Raw genomic sequence first — 18,802 nt, forward strand, 5'->3', positions numbered from 1 at the left:
GCTGACTCCCCAACAAAGATGTTTCCCCTGCTACACAGCCCAGAGTGGTGCTAACACTGGGGGTTGCAGGGGGTGGGCAATTTTTTTCTGCCCCATCAAAACTTTGGGAGAATTTGGAACCCTACTCAATGGGACAGGACACTCTGACTCATACTCCCATAATCAAGAGGTATGTATTGATGGCACTGTGAGTGTCCCCCAGGGCCATGGCATTGCCTCCACCACAAGCTCAACACCCACCACCCAGCTCCTGCTGTGCACCCCAGGTGAGGTGTGCCAGTACCCACTGCTGCCACAGCCTCCCCAGCTACCCCTGCCTGGGCAATGCTGAGTCTCTGAGAACTGTGATGGCTCCTGGCACTGCCAGCTGCTGCTGTCTCTGCTGATCTCAGCCGGGAGAAGAGCCAGCAGCTCCAGTCCATGGCATTTCCTTCCAGCTGAATCAGCAAGCAGGGATCTAAGTCCTGCAGGTGGGAGGTACAGTATGACACGGTGTCCTCCTCACAAGGTGCCAGAATGCCCAGTACCTGGCCCCACAGAGACTGGGGAGCAGAAACGTGGCAGCAAAGAGATCCCTTCCCACATTGTTGGGTGCAGGGTGTTTGTCTTTTCTGCAGGAACAGCCGCCTGGGAGGCAGTTCAAGGAGCCTTTCCCTTCCTCCTCACAGAGTGAATGGCCGGACATTTGCCGAGATTGAGATTACAGCACACATTTATCTGGATTTCTGTCTCACCGTGTCTGGGAGAAAACTGGGGGCACTTTGGAAACCTTGTCAAGCCCTGTTCCTCTGTCCAGGGGAAACAGAGGCGGGAGGAAAGGGGCTGTCAGTTTCTTTGCCAGCAATGGGATGCCAAGGCGCGGCTCACCCGTAACAGGGTGCCCTGGGGGAAGTGTTCCTGTGCTGAGAGTGACCCAGCTGTCCCGAGCAGCCTCTGGCCCTGGGCAGCAGGCTAAGAGTGAGTGCACATGTGCCCGCCGAGCGCCGGGACTTCGGCAGGGCAGAGAAGCGAGCCATTGTCCCCGCGCAGTGTCAGCCCCGCGGCACCGCCCGCCGCCGATGCCCGGCTGGTGCCAGCTGCCGGGTGGGACACGGCGGCCGTGCCATGGCCGGACTGCTCCGGCCAGCAGTGACCGCGGTCCTCCTCTGCTTTGCTGTGCGTCTGGAGGCCAGCCCGGAGCTGTCCGGTGAGTCAGGATGAAGGCGGGGAGGAGGGGGATGCTGAGAACTGCGCTGGTAGGATGGGAGAGAGAAGCGACAGCACTTTGGTGGGGTAGGGACAAGTGAGGTATAAGCCATGGCAGGCCAGAGTGAGTTTCCCCAAAATGCTGAGACTTCTTTATCTCCACACCGGGCTGTTCTCTGAAAACACACTGCACACATCCCACAGCCCTGGTGTGCATGAGAGTGGCTCCCCAGCTCTGCTGAGCTCTCTTGGACAGTTTGCAGGCAGAAATTCAAAGAAACAAACATCAAGCCAGTCCCTGAGCTTTGCTGAGCATCCCCTCAGCCACACTGCTCATGTCCTTGGTGCTGGGCAGTGTGTAGAGCTGAAGGAGAACTCAGGGCTACCCTGCCAGCTTTCCCTGCTCTGAGGAGAGGGAAGAGTTGGGTTGAAGCTGTACCTGGTCCCTAGATGGAGCTGGTGGCTGTGCCCCAGCTAGAGCACTCATGAGTAGGGGTGCTGCAGGGTGCCCTGCCACAGGATACAGCATGGGTCAGAAGCTCTCCCCAGGGCTATGCCGGTGAACCTTGTAGGTGTAGACAAGGCAGAAATTTGGGATCCCTTCTGTCCCAGCTCTTTGAACAGTCAGGACAGGTGCAGGCAGGCTGGGCACCAGGAATTCCCCAGGGATCATCTGAAAACGGCCATGCACGACTTCGATCTTCTCAACCGAGCCCAGGTGGGTGAAAGCCTGATGCTGCAGCGTGGGCTGTGGTGAGGAGGATGTGATTTCATCGGGGCAGAGCTAACGGCACAACCACAGCACCGGAGATTGAGTCACTGTACTGGCAAGAATCACTCACAAAGTCTGCCTACAGCCTCCTTGACATGGCTCCACCCAAAAAAACATCTTCACAACTGCTCACTGGCCCAAAAGAGTGTGATGGAGATACCTCCGCACCCATGGCAATGTTTGAGCCTCAATTTTAAAATACTGGTGCCTGCAGCTGGCATGACAGCAGAACAGGGTGGCTGCCTCAAGGCTGGATTTGGGGAAACCCATTTCTTCTTATATTTCTCCCCGACTTCCCTGCCATCCCTAGGATTTGTCTGAGCCCTCTGGATCCAAGGCTGCCCAGCAGTGGGGAGTTTAGGCAGCCCTACATCCAGCAGTGTTGGGTATAGGCAGGCAGGTTTGGAGTCAGTGCTAGGCAGAGGTCAAGGCCAGGGTGGCTCTGAAACCTTCAGGAGCATCTGACTGCTGCCAGGTGTGGGGCTGGTGCTGCAAGTGTGAGACTGCTGCAGGGGATGCAGAGGAAGGGGATGGGAGCTGTCAGCCTGGGCAGGGTCCTGTGCCCCTCAAAGGCCCCAGCATCCAGTGATATGGGGCAACCAGAGGAGAGGGACAGGACAGTTTGTCCTGTCCCCTCTTCATGAGCTCTTCACTCCAAGGGTCTGATCCAGCTCTGTGCCATTCAAAGAGCATCTTTGCATCTGGAGCTTTGACCTGGCTAGAACACCTTGTCTACTGCCATCTACCCTCCTGTACTTCTCCTCTCCTCTTTCCTCCATCATGCAGAGAAGCAATTGAGGGCATGCTTCTGGGATGCTGGGATGCTGCAGCCACCCACTTGCTCATCCCAGCTTGTGAGAGATAATGCCAAGGGAGAGATTAACTCCAGGCTGGAGGCAGCTCCCAGCTGCACCCACTGACACCCAGGGAGGGATGCTGACTGCAGATACTGAAGGGTTAGTGGCAGCACTGAAGGTGAAAGGGGTCCTTTGTGCTGCTGAGCCTAGCACCAGTTTGCGGGGGGGGGGGGGGGGGGGGGGGGGGAGGAGGAGCTAGTGCTCCCACCTTCTTGTCTTGGTTTGCAGGAGTTTGACACACTGGGGTTTGGGGGACGGGGTGGATGTCCTGCCCTAGGCCCCAGTACTGCCCTGGGGCTGAGCTGCAAGTTCCTCCAAAGACCCCAGAGCTGTGGTCTGGGGTCTGTGATCTGCTCAGAAGCCCCATATTGCCCTGCTGCAGTCTCCCAAGTCTCAAAATAATGCTTCCCCTTTGCTTATGATGCTTCCTCTTTGGTTTTGTTTTATTCAAAGATGCAAAGTGCTTCATTCAAGGCCTACACATCACATTTTGTCAGCTTTTCTTGCTTCCTCAGTCTTCTCCAGCAACTGGTGCCTGCTCAGAGCACCTGGCAGCTTGAAAAGCTCTTACTAAAACAGACTCCTTGCCCACCCACTACAGCCAATGCTAACTGGAGGCAATGCTGCATGTTAAGCCCTTAGGGAGACTGCACAGGACAGTCCCACTTTGTTGTCCCCTGTAGGGAAAACAACAGGTGCAGTAGTCTGGGACATGAACTAGGCAGGACTGAAAGAAAGAAGCATTCTGTGATGGGAATTCAAGGAGGAAAGGGCCAGTTCCCATTGAAAGGGTTGTGGGCCAGGAATAGTTTGCAGCAACACACTGGGCTTCTTCAGCAGAGACTGAGGTCAGCTGGGCTCAAGTGATGACTTTGTGGCTCACACTCATCCATACTGACCAGCCAGCTGTGGAAGCTTGCAGCAGCCCCTGGACCCTTCTCTCGTCTGGCTCATGGCTTAACTTGTGACAGACTTGTGACAGAGAGCATCCTCCTCACCCTGACTCCAGGGATCATCACTGGGGGACCATCTCTGGCTCACTCTTGTTCTCTCCTCACCGTGGCCCCATAACAAGCCTAATTTTCTCTAAACACTTGACAACTCCATACAGGATTTCTCCATCTTCTATGACTTGCTGTACTGCCTCCATCTTTCCTTTCCTGTTGCTAACCAGCTCAGCTATTCTGTGCTGCTTTCCAGGCTCCTGGCAGCAATGCTGTATGAAAGGTTTGCTGCAAGCCCATCTTCTCTGCTGCTGTTCTTCTCTGATCTTGTTCACTCCATAAGTGCCTCAAGATATACTCACTGCCACCAGCACTTGGGTGCCCAAGTGCCACCACTGCTGTGGCCCTGGTGTCTCCTCTGGACAATGCCACCCCTGCTTTCCCCTTCCAGGGTACCTGCGCAAGGTGCTGAGGAACCACACTGCCCACACCTGTGATGGAGAGCAGCTCCTCATCGTCTGCCCTCGCAAAACCACCATCAGCATCCTCGGGGCCTTCTATGGGCGCCGAGTGCCCAGCACCAACCTTTGCCCCAGCCCCAACAATGCCTCCCAGGAGAGCACCGAATGCACGTCTGCCACTGCCCACCTGGTAAGGGAGGGATCGCAGGGGCCAGGCTGCACAACCCTCTGTTTCCACATCATTGAGCTGCCTGCTTGGGCAGGGGGGCTGCAGGCAATGCAGCCTCACCATTCCATGAGGAGGTTTTCATCAGCATCAGGATTATAGAATAATGGAATCAAAGAATCACAAACACTTCTTGGACTCTGTTAGGTTTGGTGCTGAGACCACTTCTCTGGGCAGCCTGTTCCCAGCCACCCTCTGTGAGAGGAACCTTTTTCCAACATCCAGTCTAAACCTGCTCTCACACAACCTCAGCCCATTCCCTCGGGTCCTGTCACTGGTCACCACAGAGGAAAGATCAGTGCTTGCTCCTTCTCTTCCCTTCATGAGGAAGTTGTAGATTGAAATGAGGACCCCCTCAAGACTCCTCCAGGCTGAACAGGCCAAGTATCTTCAGCCAATCCTCATAAGGCTTCCCCTCAAGGCCCTTCACAGTATTTGTTGCCCTCCTTTGGACGGTCTCTAATAGTTTCATATCTTTCTTATATTATGGTGACCAAAACTACATACAATATTCAAAGTGAGTCTGCCCCATGCAGAGCAGACATGTATAATCCCCTCCCTGGCCTGGCTGAGCCTGATGCTCCCCCAGGACAAGTTTGGCTCTCCTGGCTGCTAGGGCACTGCTGACTTATATTCAGGTTGTGGTTGACCAGGACCCGCAGCATACACCCAGTCCATACACCCAGGGTTGCCCCTTCCCAGGTGCAGAATCCAGCACTTTACCTTGCTGAATTTCCTGTGGTTGGTGATTGCACAGTCCTCTAATTTCTTGAGGTCTCTCTATGGGACCTCCCTGCCTTCAAGGGAGTCAGCAGTTCCTCTCAGTTTTGTATCATCTGTGATTCACTGTGGGGCCCTTTTCCTAGACCATTTTTGGAAGTTAACGGTGAAAGAGATGTTCTGCCATGCGTTCCAGAGTAGAGCCTGGCAGGAGGCACTGCTGTGTCCTGAGATGACTTTTGGAGCAATCCCACAGGAAGCAGCAGGCTCAGAGAATGTGCTGGAATCTGGGGCTGGCTTCTGGGAGAGGGGCAGTGCCGTAGCCAGGCTGTTGGGTTCATGAAATGAGACAGAACGCCCTGAGATGCTGCACTCACCCCTGTGGCTGCATCCCCTGGGGTTGGCACAGACAGTAGGCAGCTGCCAGAAGCAGCTCTCATCTGTGCTGGCAGGTCCCAGAGACTGGATTAGTGAAGCAGACCAAAGGGGTGACAGTTTGATGGCAGCAGTTGGTGCGGGGAAAGGATAGGAAAGCAGAGGCTGACCGAAGAAAAGAGATGAAACGTCCCCAAAGCTAATGCCTAGGTCCCTCGATGGGGACATCATTTCATATGCTGCTTTTCTAAGACCCTGTTCCAGCTCCTTGCTAGGGCTGGGGCAAACCTGCTGCAAAGCCAGTGACTGCAGCTGCCTACAAGAAAAGGGAAAGAGCCAGTACCAATACTTAGGAGCTCACAGGGCTTTCCTGCTTGGTCCTGCTCCAACCATACATCCCCTTCTGGGATTCTGCATGTTCCAGGAGCTCTGCAAGCACCAAGCCAGACCATGCTGGCACAGCACCAGGCTGGTCCTATGAGCCATCCTGCAAACACAGATCAGGATCCCCTTCTGTGCAGGATGGAGAGTATGGCCTGGCAGAGGTGCTTGGAAATTGAAGGGTAGGTCTGAGAGCAGGTCTGTGTAGCTCAGGTTTATACTGGGTAAAAGGTGGGGTGGCCATGCTGGCACAGGTCTGGAATACATGCTGCTGTTTAAGGAGCAAGGATGTCTGGAGCAGAGAGCAAAGAGAGCAAAGCTGCAGCCAAAGCTCAGCTCTGTTTAGGCAGCCACTGGGAACAGAGATTGCTTGTGTTTCCTTAGTGAATTTCCGTTCTGGCAGGCAGTGAAGACCAAGCGGAGGCTCAGTCCTGAGCTGGGCGGGAAGGACAGGGACAGAGGAGGATAATGAGAGATGAGAAGAGGCTCCGTTGTGGATGCTGGAATCCCCGGGCCTGAGTCACGAAGCGGCAGCAAGGGAATAAACCCCTCCCTTCTGCCGGCAGCTTCTGCTCCGCTACAGAGCCACTGCTGTGGGACTTGTGGGGACAAAGAGGGGAAACGGAGGGGCAGGGAGTCCCACAGCCACCCAAGGCCGGGCTACCCAGGGACTCCTGGCAGAGCCGAGGGCCTGCCTCCGCCGCTCGCGGGCTGGCCCAGTGCGCAGGAGGGGAGAGGGGCCGCGGCCACCTCGGTCACGGGCGGGGCCCGACCGGCCCGTGGGTGAATGCTCGTCCCCACCTTGTGGCCGCGCGGGGACATTGCACGGACAGCGGGGACGCGAGCCGAGGGGGTCGTGTCAGCGCGCCCCTGCACGGGTGTTAGAGACGCGCGGTCCGGTACAGCGTGGTACGGGACGGTATGGCATGGCATGGCATGGCATGGCATGGCATGGCATGGCATGGCATGGCATGGCATGGCATGGCATGGCATGGTATGGTATGGTATGGTATGGTATGGTATGGTATGGTATGGTATGGTATGGTATGGTATAGTACGGTATGGCATGGTACGGTACAGTACAGTACAGTAAAGTATGGTACGGTATGGTATGGTATGGTACGGTACGGTATGGTACAGTACGGTACGGTACGGTACGGTACGGTATGGTATGGTATGGTATGGTACGGTACGGTATGGTATGGTATGGTATGGTACGGTATGGTATGGTATGGTACGGTATGGCATGGTACGGTACAGTACAGTACAGTAAAGTATGGTACGGTATGGTATGGTATGGTATGGTATGGTATGGTATGGTACGGTACAGTATAGTATGGTATAGTACGGTATGGCATGGTACGGTACAGTACAGTAAAGTATGGTACGGTATGGTATGGTATGGTACAGTACGGTACGGTACGGTACGGTATGGTATGGTATGGTATAGTACGGTATGGCATGGTATGGTACAGTACAGTAAAGTATGGTACGGTATGGTATGGTATGGTATGGTATGGTATGGTATGGTATGGTACAGTACAGTACGGTACGGTACGGTACGGTACGGTACGGTATGGTATGGTATGGTACGGTACAGTACAGTAAAGTATGGTACGGTATGGTATGGTATGGTAGGGTATGGTACGGTACGGTACGGTATGGTACGGTATTGTATGGTATGGTATGGTATGGTATGGTACGGTATGGTATGGTATGGTACGGTATGGCATGGTACGGTATGTTACTGGGATGCCAGCAGAGGTAGTAACAGCTGTGTAGGACACACAGCTCAGTGGGTGCAGGAGGGGAACTGGTTCAGGAACAGGCACTGGAATTGGGATGTCTGCATTAGGGGTGGGCAGGAGCAGCTATGGGACACTTCTGTAGGGTGAGAGGCCACTTCCCTGAGCTTGGTGATGGAACTGTTGCACAGGATGTGAGAACAGCCTCAGGACTTCTCACCCAACTCACACCTGTTCCACTCTGCTCTCCAGAAGCTGCTGGCTGAGTGCCAGGACCAGCAGTGGTGCCAGTTCTCAGTGCACAGCCAGGTCTTTGGGCCAGATCCATGCCCTGGGACACACAAGTATCTCATCGCTTCCTACAAGTGCCGGCCAGGTGAGGTGGAGCACGGTCTGGGCATGGGCTCTCCCTGACCTCAGCTGCTCAGAAAGGGGCAGGGAGGAGAGCATGGCTGCTCCTGCACCTCGCAGCCCTATTTCAACCCTTCCCTTGGCCTAAGAGAGGTAATTCAGGATGCATCAGGGCACTCAGCGATGTCACTCCCTAGGGAACCATCGGGTCAAGACCGTGTGCGAGAATGACAAGCTCAGGCTGCAGTGTCGACCAAAATCCGTCCTGGCCATTTATTCTGCAAGTTATGGACGATTCCTGCAGGGCAAACCAGAATGCGATGTCTTGAACACTGGAGAACCCTATATAGGTATGCCAGAATGGTTTGAGACAGAAATGGGGCAGGAGTCATGCAGAGTATGGCACAAGTCCACCACTGGGCTGTACCTGTGTCCCTTGGCCTCTGCTGGCTGATGCCCAGCAGGGAGGGGGCAAGCAGCTCTGCCCATGGGTCCATGCATCATGTCTCTGCAGAGTGTGTGGCTCCAGATGCTCTGCGCAAGGTCTCCAAGAAGTGCCACCGCAAGGGGAACTGCACTGTGGCTGCTGACAAGGCCACCTTCGGAGACCCATGCTTCCCTGGCATGAAGAAGCAGCTGCGAGTCTCTTACACCTGTGGTGAGAGCTCCCCACAGAGCCAGGGGCACAAGGGCCACTGGTGGAGTGTCTCTGCCCACCCCATGCCAGGCAGGCAGGGGTATGGGACCCCCCAGGGAAGCAGGGACTGCAGGGGAGGAGAAGGGTGGTGATGCTTGGCATGTGTTCTCCTTGCAGTGCCCAAGCAGCTGCTGGAGGAGGTGGGCCCTGACAACTCGGACCCTTTCCTGCTCTCGGACTACATACACGGTAATGTGGGGGGAGGAAGGTTACACCACAAGCAGTGGGGCACCATGTCTGTGCTCGGGTGAACCAGCCCTTCCATGTCTGCATCCCTGGTACCAGCCTAGCATCCCTGTCCCATGGTGGAAACCATCCCTTGGTCAGTGCCCATTCTGAGGGGATGGAGGTGGCATCTGCTGGGAGCAAGGGAGAGGAAGACACACAGAGTCATCCCTGTGGACAGCAGAGCACTTGTGCAGGAAGGATGGAGCGTGGTATGGGGAAGGACAGGCAGGAGCAGGCACCTGGGACACAGGGCACTGAGAGCACCTCATGCCTGAGCCTGCACCCCCTTGTCACTGCAGGTGGCTGGTACAAAGGGCCCAGGTTCTCCAGGCTCCAGGAAGACCGCATGATTTTTACTAGTTCTCTGGCAGCTTTTGCTCACCTTTGGGGTATGTGCCCTCCCTGGGTCTCATGCACCACCTGGGGAAACAGGACAGGCTGGGGTGGTGGCTGACATCACGGATGGCCCCAGCTCAACCCAGGGCTCACCTCAGAGGCAGCCAGACCCCAAACCTCTCCAGCAGGGCCAACAGGCACACAAAGGAGCAGGGCACCAAGCACCCATGCTGGGTTTGGGGTGGACAGGTAGGGTGGGAGCTCAGAGGCAGAATGAGCCTCAAAGACCCACAGCATCATGAGTCACAGTGTGGCTACAGCCTGTCTGTGGACCTTCATTTTCCAACAGGCCACATTACCCACTGGGTCTTTTCCTTCCTGCCCTATCTGCAGGCACTGATGGAGACCACCTCTCTGCAGGCAAAACTTTCCCTCGCCAGAGGAAATTACTCATTTAATCCCCCAAGGGATCATTCTTTCCCCTGCTCTGCCTACCCCACGTCCCAGTGGAGGTTTCCTTTGGGGAAAGGCCCATTTCAGGACTGGTGGGTTCTGATGAGGGTCCAGGTGACACTTCCATGATCACTGGGGCAGGGTCTGTCCTATCTCTGCAGCCTGGGTGGTGAGGGCATCCCTGCTCCCCTCCTCTTACTCCCGTATGCCTGGCAGAGGGGCTTTGCAGGCACTGATACCCCACAGACTGCAGAGCAGTTTGTACCCTGGTGTCTTTCTTTCCTTTTCCCTTCAGGTGTCCCAGAGAAAGTTGCCCTCTACTTTCTTTGTGGAGTCTCAGGAGGCCTCATGCTGCTGCTGTGCATCATCAGCCCCAAAACAACCTTCCTTCAGGAGGTGGGGGAGGCTCTCAAAGACCCAGAGCTGGGCAGCAGCTCAGAGCTGGGCAGGACCAAGCTGCGGGATGAGCAGGATGAAGACATCCCTGATGACAGCTCCTCAGACTCCTCCTTCCGCCGCCTCACCCGCACCTACCGGGCCACTGACAGCATCTTCAGCCCCGAGCTGACGGCAGCTATGGAGGGAGCAGTGGAACACCAGGGCCACACTGGGGAGCAGATCTGGATGCCCAAGGAGTCAAGCCCATATGCCATACACAAGATCAAATCGGCCACCAAATAAGAACTGGAAGAAAATGGCTGGAGGGCAGCAGAGGGGTGCAGGCTCAGTGGGATCCAACACAGAGAGACATAAGAGTTTGGGCTCCTTGGGGTGACTGGGCATCCTGAGCAGCAGCAGGGTCATGGCAGCTCCAGTGTGTCCATCAATCTACTGCTCCACCAGCTGGGGGTGACATGCAGACTCTCAGTGTGATGAGGGGCTGTGCAATGGTTCTGTGGGCCATGGGGTCCTTTGCCACAGATGCCACTAACCCTAACCTAACCTCCCTGTTCTCAGCTTGCATTGTCTGGCTCTAGAGTTTAACCCTGATCAGCTGTGCCAAGCCCATCCTGAGCCCTTTGAAGCTGCTTGCTCCTATTTCTCCTTGGGTACTGGCTTCCACTCCTGGGCTGCAAACACACCCTGCACTTAGGCACTATGTCAGCAGCAGAGAGGCAGGAATGGCCAGGACATAGGAAGAGGCAGGTGGAGTGGGTGTGCGAGCACAGCAGGCATCACCAGCACAGCCCCACCAGGGTGCATGCCATCCAGCCCTCTGTGCCAAGGGAGCTGCTCCCCAGGCTGGGGCCATTGGCAGCTCAGCATAACCACAGGGTCTCACCTACCTGCAGGCATTCAGGAGCTCTGTCATCCCGTGTTGCTCTATGCTTTCCTCTCTATTTTCCCCAGTGGCAGGAGACCCCAAGTTTTAACTTGCTGTGTTTTTATCCAGTGAATAAATGCAACAGCTCTTAGGCACAATATCTCTCCCTGACCTTGGTCATTAGTAATGAAAAGGGGAAAAAGGACGAGGCAAAGTTCAGCCCTCCCTGTGCAGAGAAGTACCTTGCCTCCCATCAGCACTTCTGGCACTAGGCCATGGAAGGCAACAAGCTGGGTCTGTTTTACCACAGGAAAGAATAAGGGGAACAGAAATGGGAAAAGCAGTCCATCTGGGTCCCAGGAATGATGGTCCCCTGTCCTCACTGCTCTTCTTCAGCCTGGGGCTTCCTATCTGGTAAGCAATCCTGGAGCCAAGCTCCCCAGATACCATGCAGAGGGGCTTCTCAGCAGTCCTGCAGTGTCAGGAAGCCATGCTGGGGCTGGGGTCTGCTCCAACTCGAAAAGGCAGCACAGGCTTTTTTAGTGCTGTGGGAAGAGTCTGGATGGAAGCAGAAACCCAGCTTTCCTCACGAAAGGGACATGCCAGGCACAAATGCTCTTGAGTCAGCACACAGCAAGAGTCTAGTGAGAGGAGCCAAGGACCTGCATTCTCCCTGATTTGGGGGTTTGCTGGGGGAATGTCAGAGCCCAAGCAGAGCTTGCGGAGGTCTCACCTCCAGCTGCCCCCCAGCATCCATAGATTGTGAGCAGGACTGAGACCACAGCCTTGCCTCAATACTTGGATAGCTGGCACAGCTCCTGCTGCACACCCATGGCTTCACCTTGGCACTTCTTGCTCTCCTCATCTTTTCCCCCACACGCCCCATGTCCAGGGGCAATTTCAGCTTGCATGGTGGGAGTCATACCCCTGAAGCAGGGCTGGGATTCCCAAGAGCCTTGCCAGGAGCACCAGCATGGCAGTGCTTTAGAGACTGGAAAAGCCTGCTTCCCAGTGCCAAGCCTGGGCAGGACAGGCAGACGTGAACCTGTCCCAAAGCAGGCAGCTCATCCCAGCCTCCACAGGGCTGTGGGCAGACTTGGATCGGAGTTTTGGCTGAGGATCTTATCCCACAGGATAACCACTGGCAGTTGGATGTGTCCTGGCCAGTATGCACCCAATCTGTATTTCTGACTGGGCTATGCACTGCCTTAACATGCACAGGGAAAGGCAGGCTCTTGGATCCCACAGGATCCCAAACCAACAGAAAGCAATCCCCAGGGAGCCCCCAGGCCAAAGACAGAAGCAGTAACACAGGGGGAGCTGGGTCTGGAGAGGACAAGTGGCCAAGGAGGGAACAAGGTGGGCTGGGGCTGCAGCAATTCTGACCAGTTTTGGGGACTGAAGGGACCCAAGATGTGTAGGACCCAGGTTTAAACCTCCACTGAACCTGTGAGCAGAATTCTGCTCCTGGCTGTCCATGATCCAGGTCTTTCTGCTGGAGATGCATCAGAGCTGCCTGCATGCAGCCAAGCCATGTGCCTGATCCTGCCCATGTAGCCCTTGGGCAGCAGGTTTAAATCCCCCCAGATGCTGGCACTGCTGTATTTCCCTAGCCAGGGGTTCATCAGCTCCACCCACAACAGCAGCACATGAGTGTGCAAATATCTGAAAGGATTTTTTTGGGCTAAACTTGGGAATTTGAAAGGTTTTTCTGGGAACCTGGTGGCCGAAGGAAGCTCTCCTTTGCTGCAGTGCTGTGCTCTGCTGAGTTCACCTCAGCGGGGGCTTCACTTGTGCCAGAGCTCAGTGTAGTGCTAAAGCCCCCAGGAGCTACTGAGGGCACAGGACCACTGCATGGTGGTGGCATGAAAGCAAAGAACTGTGCTGGAAACTCACAAAGGAGCAGAGTGATACATTGAGCATCAAGGATACAAATATGGATCGTGTGTCTCACACATGAAAAGTGGGTGGCTTTTCCAAGACTAGTTTATCAAGGAACAAAGCAAGCTGTGGGTGTGAGGAGTCTCCTGCATTCCTTTCCTGATACATGAAATTGACTCCAAGCCAACTGACAGCCTGAGCTCTCCCTGCCTTTTCTGAGCTCTCCCTGCCTGGCAGCCTGGCTGAATGGCACGGGTTTCCCCAGGAACTGCAATGCCCTCAAGGCTGGTCCTTGATACATGTACAGTGCTCTTACTCTCAGCAGATGTTCAATGAGCGGCTGGTATCTCATACAACCCCATATTACAGTGACTCTGACCTGTGCCTTGGTAACTTTGACCCTGTCGCTGCGGATGATGGGGCAGTCCCAGTGAGCCTCACCCTGAACTTGGTCAGTCATGCCTGTACAACACCACATGAACACTGCTCCTGTGCTACCTCAGAAAGTGAAAGAAGGGTTAGACTAGATATAAGAAAAATATCTTCCCTGTGAGAAGTGAGGGTGGGCAGGCCCTGGCACAGGGTGCCCAGAGAAGCTGTGGCTGCCCCTGGATCCTTGGAAGTGTCCAAAGCTAGGCTGGACGGGGAGCACCCTGAGCTCGTCTAAATTGTCCCTGCCCATGGCAGGGGGTGGAACGGGCTGAGCTTAAGCTTAAGGGACCGTTTGGTCCCTTCCCACCCAAACCGTTCTGTGATTATCCAAGCGATCCGAGCCCTCTGTTCCCGACGCTGGGTTAAGGAACGTGCACGGCCAGCACACCCTGTCCCCCAGCCCGGTGGGAAAAGGCAGCCCCGGAGGCCTGGGACCCACGGCTGCGGACGGAGGCAGTGGACGCAGTGGAGCCAGCTGCCCGCGGAGGCCGCTCCACCCGCTGAAGGACGGCAAGGACGGCAAGGACGGCAAGGACGGCAAGGACGGCAAGGACGGCAAGGACGGGGCCGCTCCTCGGCCGCCCCCACTCTGCGGCCCGACCGCCACGACGGCCCCGCAGAACGGATTTAAACGGCGCCTGCTCCCACCAATCGCTGCCCGCCCGGCTCGGCGCTCGCCCCGCCCCTGCCGCATACTCGCCTTTCCATTGGTCATCGGCGTTGAATTTTAAACCCTGCCGCCCTGCCCCTTAGCAACTGCATCCCTCTGAGCCCGCCGATTGGCCGCCGCCTGGCATCGCCTCGCACTCTGATTGGGCGAGGCTCGGCCAGTGCTGGCCGGCCGCTACCGAACTGCTACTTTCAAAAGCGCCGGGGCCGGAGGTGCGGGCACAGCGGACCGGGCATGGGTGAGTGGGGAGGGAACATCCCGGGCATGGGTGACTGGGGGGATCCCACCCGGTTATGGGGGGAGTGGGGCCTCCGAGGGCTGCGGGGGAGTGGGCAGCGCTGGGGCCCGTAGTTGATGGCAGGCGTGGAGACCCTGGAGGATGCAAGGGAGTAAGGGCTTCCAAGATCCCCGGCTTCCCTGGGAATTCCGGGGGATGCAGGAGAGAGGGGAACTTTGGGACTCCCGACTCCCCCAGGGGACCCTGAGGGTTGTGGGAGAGTGAGGATCTGCAAGACCTCCAGCTTTCCGAGGAAGTGCAAGCCCTTGCATCCTTCTCTGGGATGCAGGAATCTGGGAATTGCCTGTCCCCCCTACCACCTCACCCAGCAGAGTGCATTAGGTGGTGGTTTTTGGGGTCTCTGTCCCTTCTTCCCTGGGAGCAGCTCTAGCCAGATTTGTCCCTCGCCTGGGCTTGTCTTGGGGCACCACCCACCTACCGTGCTCAGGAAAGGGGTCAGTGCTGCTGTGCTAACCCCCAGGAGGGATAAACCTCCCCCTGTGCTGCCCCAAGCTGGGAGGGTGTCCCTGGAGGCAGGTGGGCAGTAGCCCCCATCACATCATGCTTTGCCCCCAGCTTGCTCACAGAGACCAAGGGAAAGGATGCCATTGCCACGCAATGCCAAGATGCTGACCACCAAGCAGTCCCGAGCAGGCAAGGCAGGTCCTGCTGCAGAGAACGTCGATCCTGAGAAGGTGAGCACCGAGCCAAGCGAGAGCTGCAGGGGGGGCTCCTGTGGGGCAGCTGACCACCATCTTCTAACAGCTTCTATTGCAGGAGGAGAGCTGTCATGCCAAGCGGTCTTCATCCTCACCCCAGGGTGGGCCCAAGAAGAGATCAGCATTTGGAGACATCACCAATGTGAGTGGTTCTGTGAGGGTGGGGGCTCTGGTGTCCCCTGTGAGCTCCCCATGGTGGGGGGCATACCCCATGCCCATTAGGAAGAGGAGAGGTCTCCCTGCAGGGCATATCTTGCTTTCCACTCTGCAGCCCCTGTATGCCCCTGTTCTGACCCAAACAGGCTCGCAAGAACCAGGTGGTGGCAGGGAAGAAGGAGTCTGTGAAGGTTGCTCCACCCAAGGCGCAGAAGACACATAATACCTTAGGGGTGGCCAAGAACAATGAGATCAATCTAAAAAAGTGAGTAGCTGGGGGCAGGGGTTTGCTGCAAACTTGTCCCATGGGGCTTCCCTTGGGTGATGGAGGCTGAGCCAGATGCAGGAGGGAACTAGTATATCTACTATAAATGGCATCAGGTTGTGGCAGGGGAGGGTTAGGTTGGATATTAGGAAAAATTTCTTCCCCAGAAGGGCTGTCCAGCCCTGGCACAGGCTGCCCAGGACAGTTGTAGAGTCACCTTCCATGGAAGGATTTAAAAGTCGTTTGAATGTGGCCCTTGGGACATGGTTTAGTGGTGGGCATGGCAGTGCTGGGGGAACTGTTGTCCTCAATATCTTTAAAGGTCTTTTCCAACCTAAGTGATTCTAGAAGTCTGTGGGGATATTTTAGGGGTGGTTTTGCCCCTTCCTGAAGCAGCAAGAGTCTCTGGAAGGCCCCTTTTCAGCCAAGAAATTTGGTCTTCTCCCAGCAATGATTTATGCTCTTTTCCTTCCCAGGTCAATGAAGAAAACTCCCCCAACAGTTCCTGCAGAGCCCAAAGTGGATTCTGTGCCAGAGAAGCCAGTGTCTGTACAGGAACTGAAGCCCCCTGAGCAGAGGGTAGGGACCCTGGGCTGCAGCATTGCCCCAGGCCCATCACAGCACCACTCTGCAGCTGCCACTAGTGCTACTCAGGCACCAAGCAGTGCTCTGGGCCTTGGAGAGACTTCAGCCAGGGTGATGAAAAGGGGGGGCAAAGTGCACCACCATCTTGCTTCAAGAATCATCCCCTGGGAAAGAGTGGGGCAGGGACTGCAGGGTGATGAAGGCAGGTGGAAAAGGGGTGTGCAGAGGAGCAGCAGCCTTGCCCCGACAAGGTGACTGGCACTTACAGGGCCTCCCCCTTACTGCTGCCTCTTCCATACCAGCAGGTGCCAGCAGTGGAGGACATTGACAAGGAGCAGCTGGGTGACCCCTACGCCAATGCAGAGTATGCCAAGGAGATCTTTGAATACATGCGGGAAAGAGAGGTGGGTGATGCCTGTCCAGGGGGTGACAGCCCTGTCCAGGGAAGGAGTGACTGCAGGCAGGGCCACTGACTGCTCAGAGGCTCTGACCACTGCACAGGGTGAGAAGGGGCTTGTTTGAAGGTGGGGATGTTTGCCATGTCCCTGACAGCTGGCTCTTTGGCAGGAAAAATTCATGCTTCCTGACTACATGGAGAAGCAGACAGACATCAGTGGGGACATGCGTGCTATCCTTGTGGACTGGATGGTGGAGGTGCAGGTGAGAGGGCACAGCTTTCTGCAGAGCAACCCCTGTGCTGCCTTTGGCATGTGTGACCTCTGTGCTAGCAGAGGCTCCTGCAAGCATTCCCAGCGCAGAGCTGATGCTCCCCCTGTGTGGGCTAGGGATGAGCCTACATCCCTCCCTCTGAGCCTGGCCCATAGGTACCCCTGGCCTCTGTGAGACCTGGAAGGGGTTGGCCAGGCCTAACTTCTGTCTGACACTCTGTTCTGACCCCCACTCTCATTCTTGAAGGAGAACTTTGAGCTGAACCATGAGACACTGTACCTGGCTGTGAAGCTAGTAGACCACTACCTGGTGGAGGTGGTGAGCATGAGAGAGAAGCTGCAGCTCATCGGCTCCACTGCCATCCTCATTGCCTCCAAATTTGAGGTGACTCTTTGTGTACTCTCCTGGGGTGCAGACTCAGAGGGGCTCTGCCTCTATGGTCCCTGGGGAGGTTTTAGGGAAGGCCAGGTTACTGCCCTGAGAGCTGCCAGGGTGGCATGTCTGTCATGTTCCTCCTTCCTGTCCCAAGGGCTGCAAATACAGTCATGATGGGCTGAAACCTGTGTCCTGGTGTCACTGGAAAGCCAGCTTCTCTCTGCTCTGCATAGACCATCAGGATACCCTAGTTTACTTAATGCAGGCATGGAGCTCAAGGCAAGGGCTGGAGGAGTATGGACATGACAAAAGTCCCACAGGGTGTTAATAGTCCTTGCTGAGTCCAGCAGCACGTGAACACTCACAGGGCCTGTGGGGTGGCTAGGATCTCCTGAGTGAGGCCAGGATGAGCTCCCACTGGGGTGCTGAGCAGTTGTGCCCCTACAGGAGCGGTGCCCACCATGTGTGGATGACTTCCTCTATATCTGTGATGATGCCTACAAGCGGGAGGAGCTTATTGCTATGGAGATGAGCATCCTCAGCACCCTCAAGTTCGACATCAACATCCCCATCCCCTACCGCTTCCTGCGCCGCTTTGCCAAGGTGAGTGCATTCAGAGGGTGGGCTGGGTGCCCCCAGGCACCCCTTCTGTTGGCTCCAGGGGACAGTGACTCGCATCACTGGGGCTTCAGGCTCCCAGCTGGCAGCAAGGAAACTTCATCCAGGTGCCCTCAAAAGGGTTTGGGGTGTGAGGATGGTGGTCTATGATAGGCTGGGTGTGTGTAATCCCTGACCTGTGCCCCAGAGGCTGCATTCGAGATCCTAGAAAGGCTGGGAAGGGGAGCAGCATTGCTCAAAAGGCTGAGTGCTTTCCCTGCCCACTGGCTGCAGTGTGCCCGTGCCACCATGGAGACACTGACGCTGGCCCGCTTCCTCTGTGAGATGACCCTGCAGGAGTACGACTATGCCCGTGAGAGCCCGTCGAAGCTGGCTGCCAGCTGCCTGCTGCTGGCACTTACCATGAAGAACCTTGGGGGCTGGGTGAGTACTGTCCCTGCCGAGGCACCCTGGGAGGCACTGTAGGGGGACGCAATGGACTAGTGAGTGGGGTGATGCACTAGGGCTATGATCAGATTTGGATGCTGATAAGGGAAGATGATGACTGTCCTGTCATTGAGGACACAGCTTAGCCCTGCTGTCCCCTTGCAGACCCCTACACTGGAGTACTACAGTGGGTACAGTGCCCAGGACCTGCACCCCCTGGTGAAGAGGCTGAATTTCCTGCTCACATACCAGCCCCGTGACAAGCTGAATGCTGTGCGCAGCAAGTACTCACATAGGTGAGAGTCATGGGGCTCTGTCTCAGGCCTGTCCCTGCTGCAGGGAGTGACACCACTGGCGTGCACCCTGGGCTTCTGTAGGGATCTGGGAGCACTGGTGGATGGGTGCCAGGGCTGTGGTTGAGCTCTAAGCCAATGTGTTCCTTCCAGGGTCTTCTTTGAGGTTGCCAAAGTCACCCCCATGGACATGCTCAAGCTCGAGGAGACACTCACTAGCTCCTAGCCCTACTCTGTGAATAAGCCTGTAAATAATGGGGTACCCTCAAGCAGGGTGGTACCATGTACATAAGTAATAGTAATTTTAACTGAGGAAGAGACGCCGGGGGGGGGGGGGGGGGGGGGAGGAAAAAAAGTCATGTGTAACTGTTAATAAAATGTATTTGTTGTACATGCTGGCACTGGAGCCCCAGCACTGTACTTCCCTGTGTTGTGATGAGA

General features: G+C 56.1%; 2 protein-coding genes across 3 annotated transcripts; both read left to right on the forward strand.

Moving 5' to 3' along the window:
• The first annotated feature begins 968 nt into the window (after positions 1 to 968).
• LOC139597470 (protein eva-1 homolog C-like) lies at positions 969 to 11,153 on the forward strand. The gene is made up of 8 exons (XM_071442881.1): positions 969 to 1,186; positions 4,210 to 4,409; positions 7,919 to 8,042; positions 8,215 to 8,367; positions 8,532 to 8,675; positions 8,832 to 8,903; positions 9,242 to 9,331; positions 10,027 to 11,153. Exons 1-8 carry the CDS (start codon positions 1,105 to 1,107, stop codon positions 10,410 to 10,412), a joined length of 1,251 nt encoding a protein of 416 aa, XP_071298982.1. The 5' UTR covers positions 969 to 1,104; the 3' UTR covers positions 10,413 to 11,153.
• Positions 11,154 to 13,480: 2,327 nt separating this feature from the next.
• Positions 13,481 to 18,752, forward strand: CCNB3 (cyclin B3). Of its 2 annotated transcripts, none has more exons than XM_071442900.1 (12): positions 13,481 to 14,216; positions 14,832 to 14,950; positions 15,033 to 15,116; positions 15,277 to 15,395; positions 15,872 to 15,974; positions 16,283 to 16,384; positions 16,548 to 16,640; positions 16,896 to 17,033; positions 17,472 to 17,627; positions 17,916 to 18,065; positions 18,234 to 18,364; positions 18,515 to 18,752. In XM_071442900.1, the coding sequence occupies exons 1-12, from the start codon at positions 14,213 to 14,215 to the stop codon at positions 18,585 to 18,587; spliced, it is 1,272 nt and encodes a 423-aa protein (XP_071299001.1). In that variant the 5' UTR covers positions 13,481 to 14,212; the 3' UTR covers positions 18,588 to 18,752. The 2 variants fall into 2 exon arrangements, with proteins under 2 accessions (XP_071299001.1, XP_071299002.1); XM_071442901.1 differs by having other exon boundaries at positions 13,483 to 14,216; positions 16,286 to 16,384.
• Positions 18,753 to 18,802: the final 50 nt, after the last annotated feature.

The sequence above is a fragment of the Agelaius tricolor genome, unplaced genomic scaffold, assembly GCF_023055355.1.
Source record: "Agelaius tricolor isolate 1412-34295 unplaced genomic scaffold, bAgeTri1.0.p SCAF_17, whole genome shotgun sequence".
Classification (NCBI taxonomy): domain Eukaryota; kingdom Metazoa; phylum Chordata; class Aves; order Passeriformes; family Icteridae; genus Agelaius; species Agelaius tricolor.

What these genes read in the sequence shown, in the direction of transcription:
- LOC139597470 (XM_071442881.1), top strand. Translation starts at nt 1,105, where the DNA reads ATGGCCGGACTGCTCCGGCCAGCAGTGACCGCGGTCCTCCTCTGCTTT. An exon ending in GGCCAGCCCGGAGCTGTCCG is followed by an intron (nt 1,187 to 4,209) that starts GTGAGTCAGGAT and finishes TTCCCCTTCCAG; the next exon opens with GGTACCTGCGCAAGGTGCTG. An exon ending in AGCTTTTGCTCACCTTTGGG is followed by an intron (nt 9,332 to 10,026) that starts GTATGTGCCCTC and finishes TTTTCCCTTCAG; the next exon opens with GTGTCCCAGAGAAAGTTGCC.
- CCNB3 (XM_071442900.1), top strand. An exon ending in AGAACGTCGATCCTGAGAAG is followed by an intron (nt 14,951 to 15,032) that starts GTGAGCACCGAG and finishes CTTCTATTGCAG; the next exon opens with GAGGAGAGCTGTCATGCCAA. An exon ending in AATGAGATCAATCTAAAAAA is followed by an intron (nt 15,396 to 15,871) that starts GTGAGTAGCTGG and finishes TTTCCTTCCCAG; the next exon opens with GTCAATGAAGAAAACTCCCC.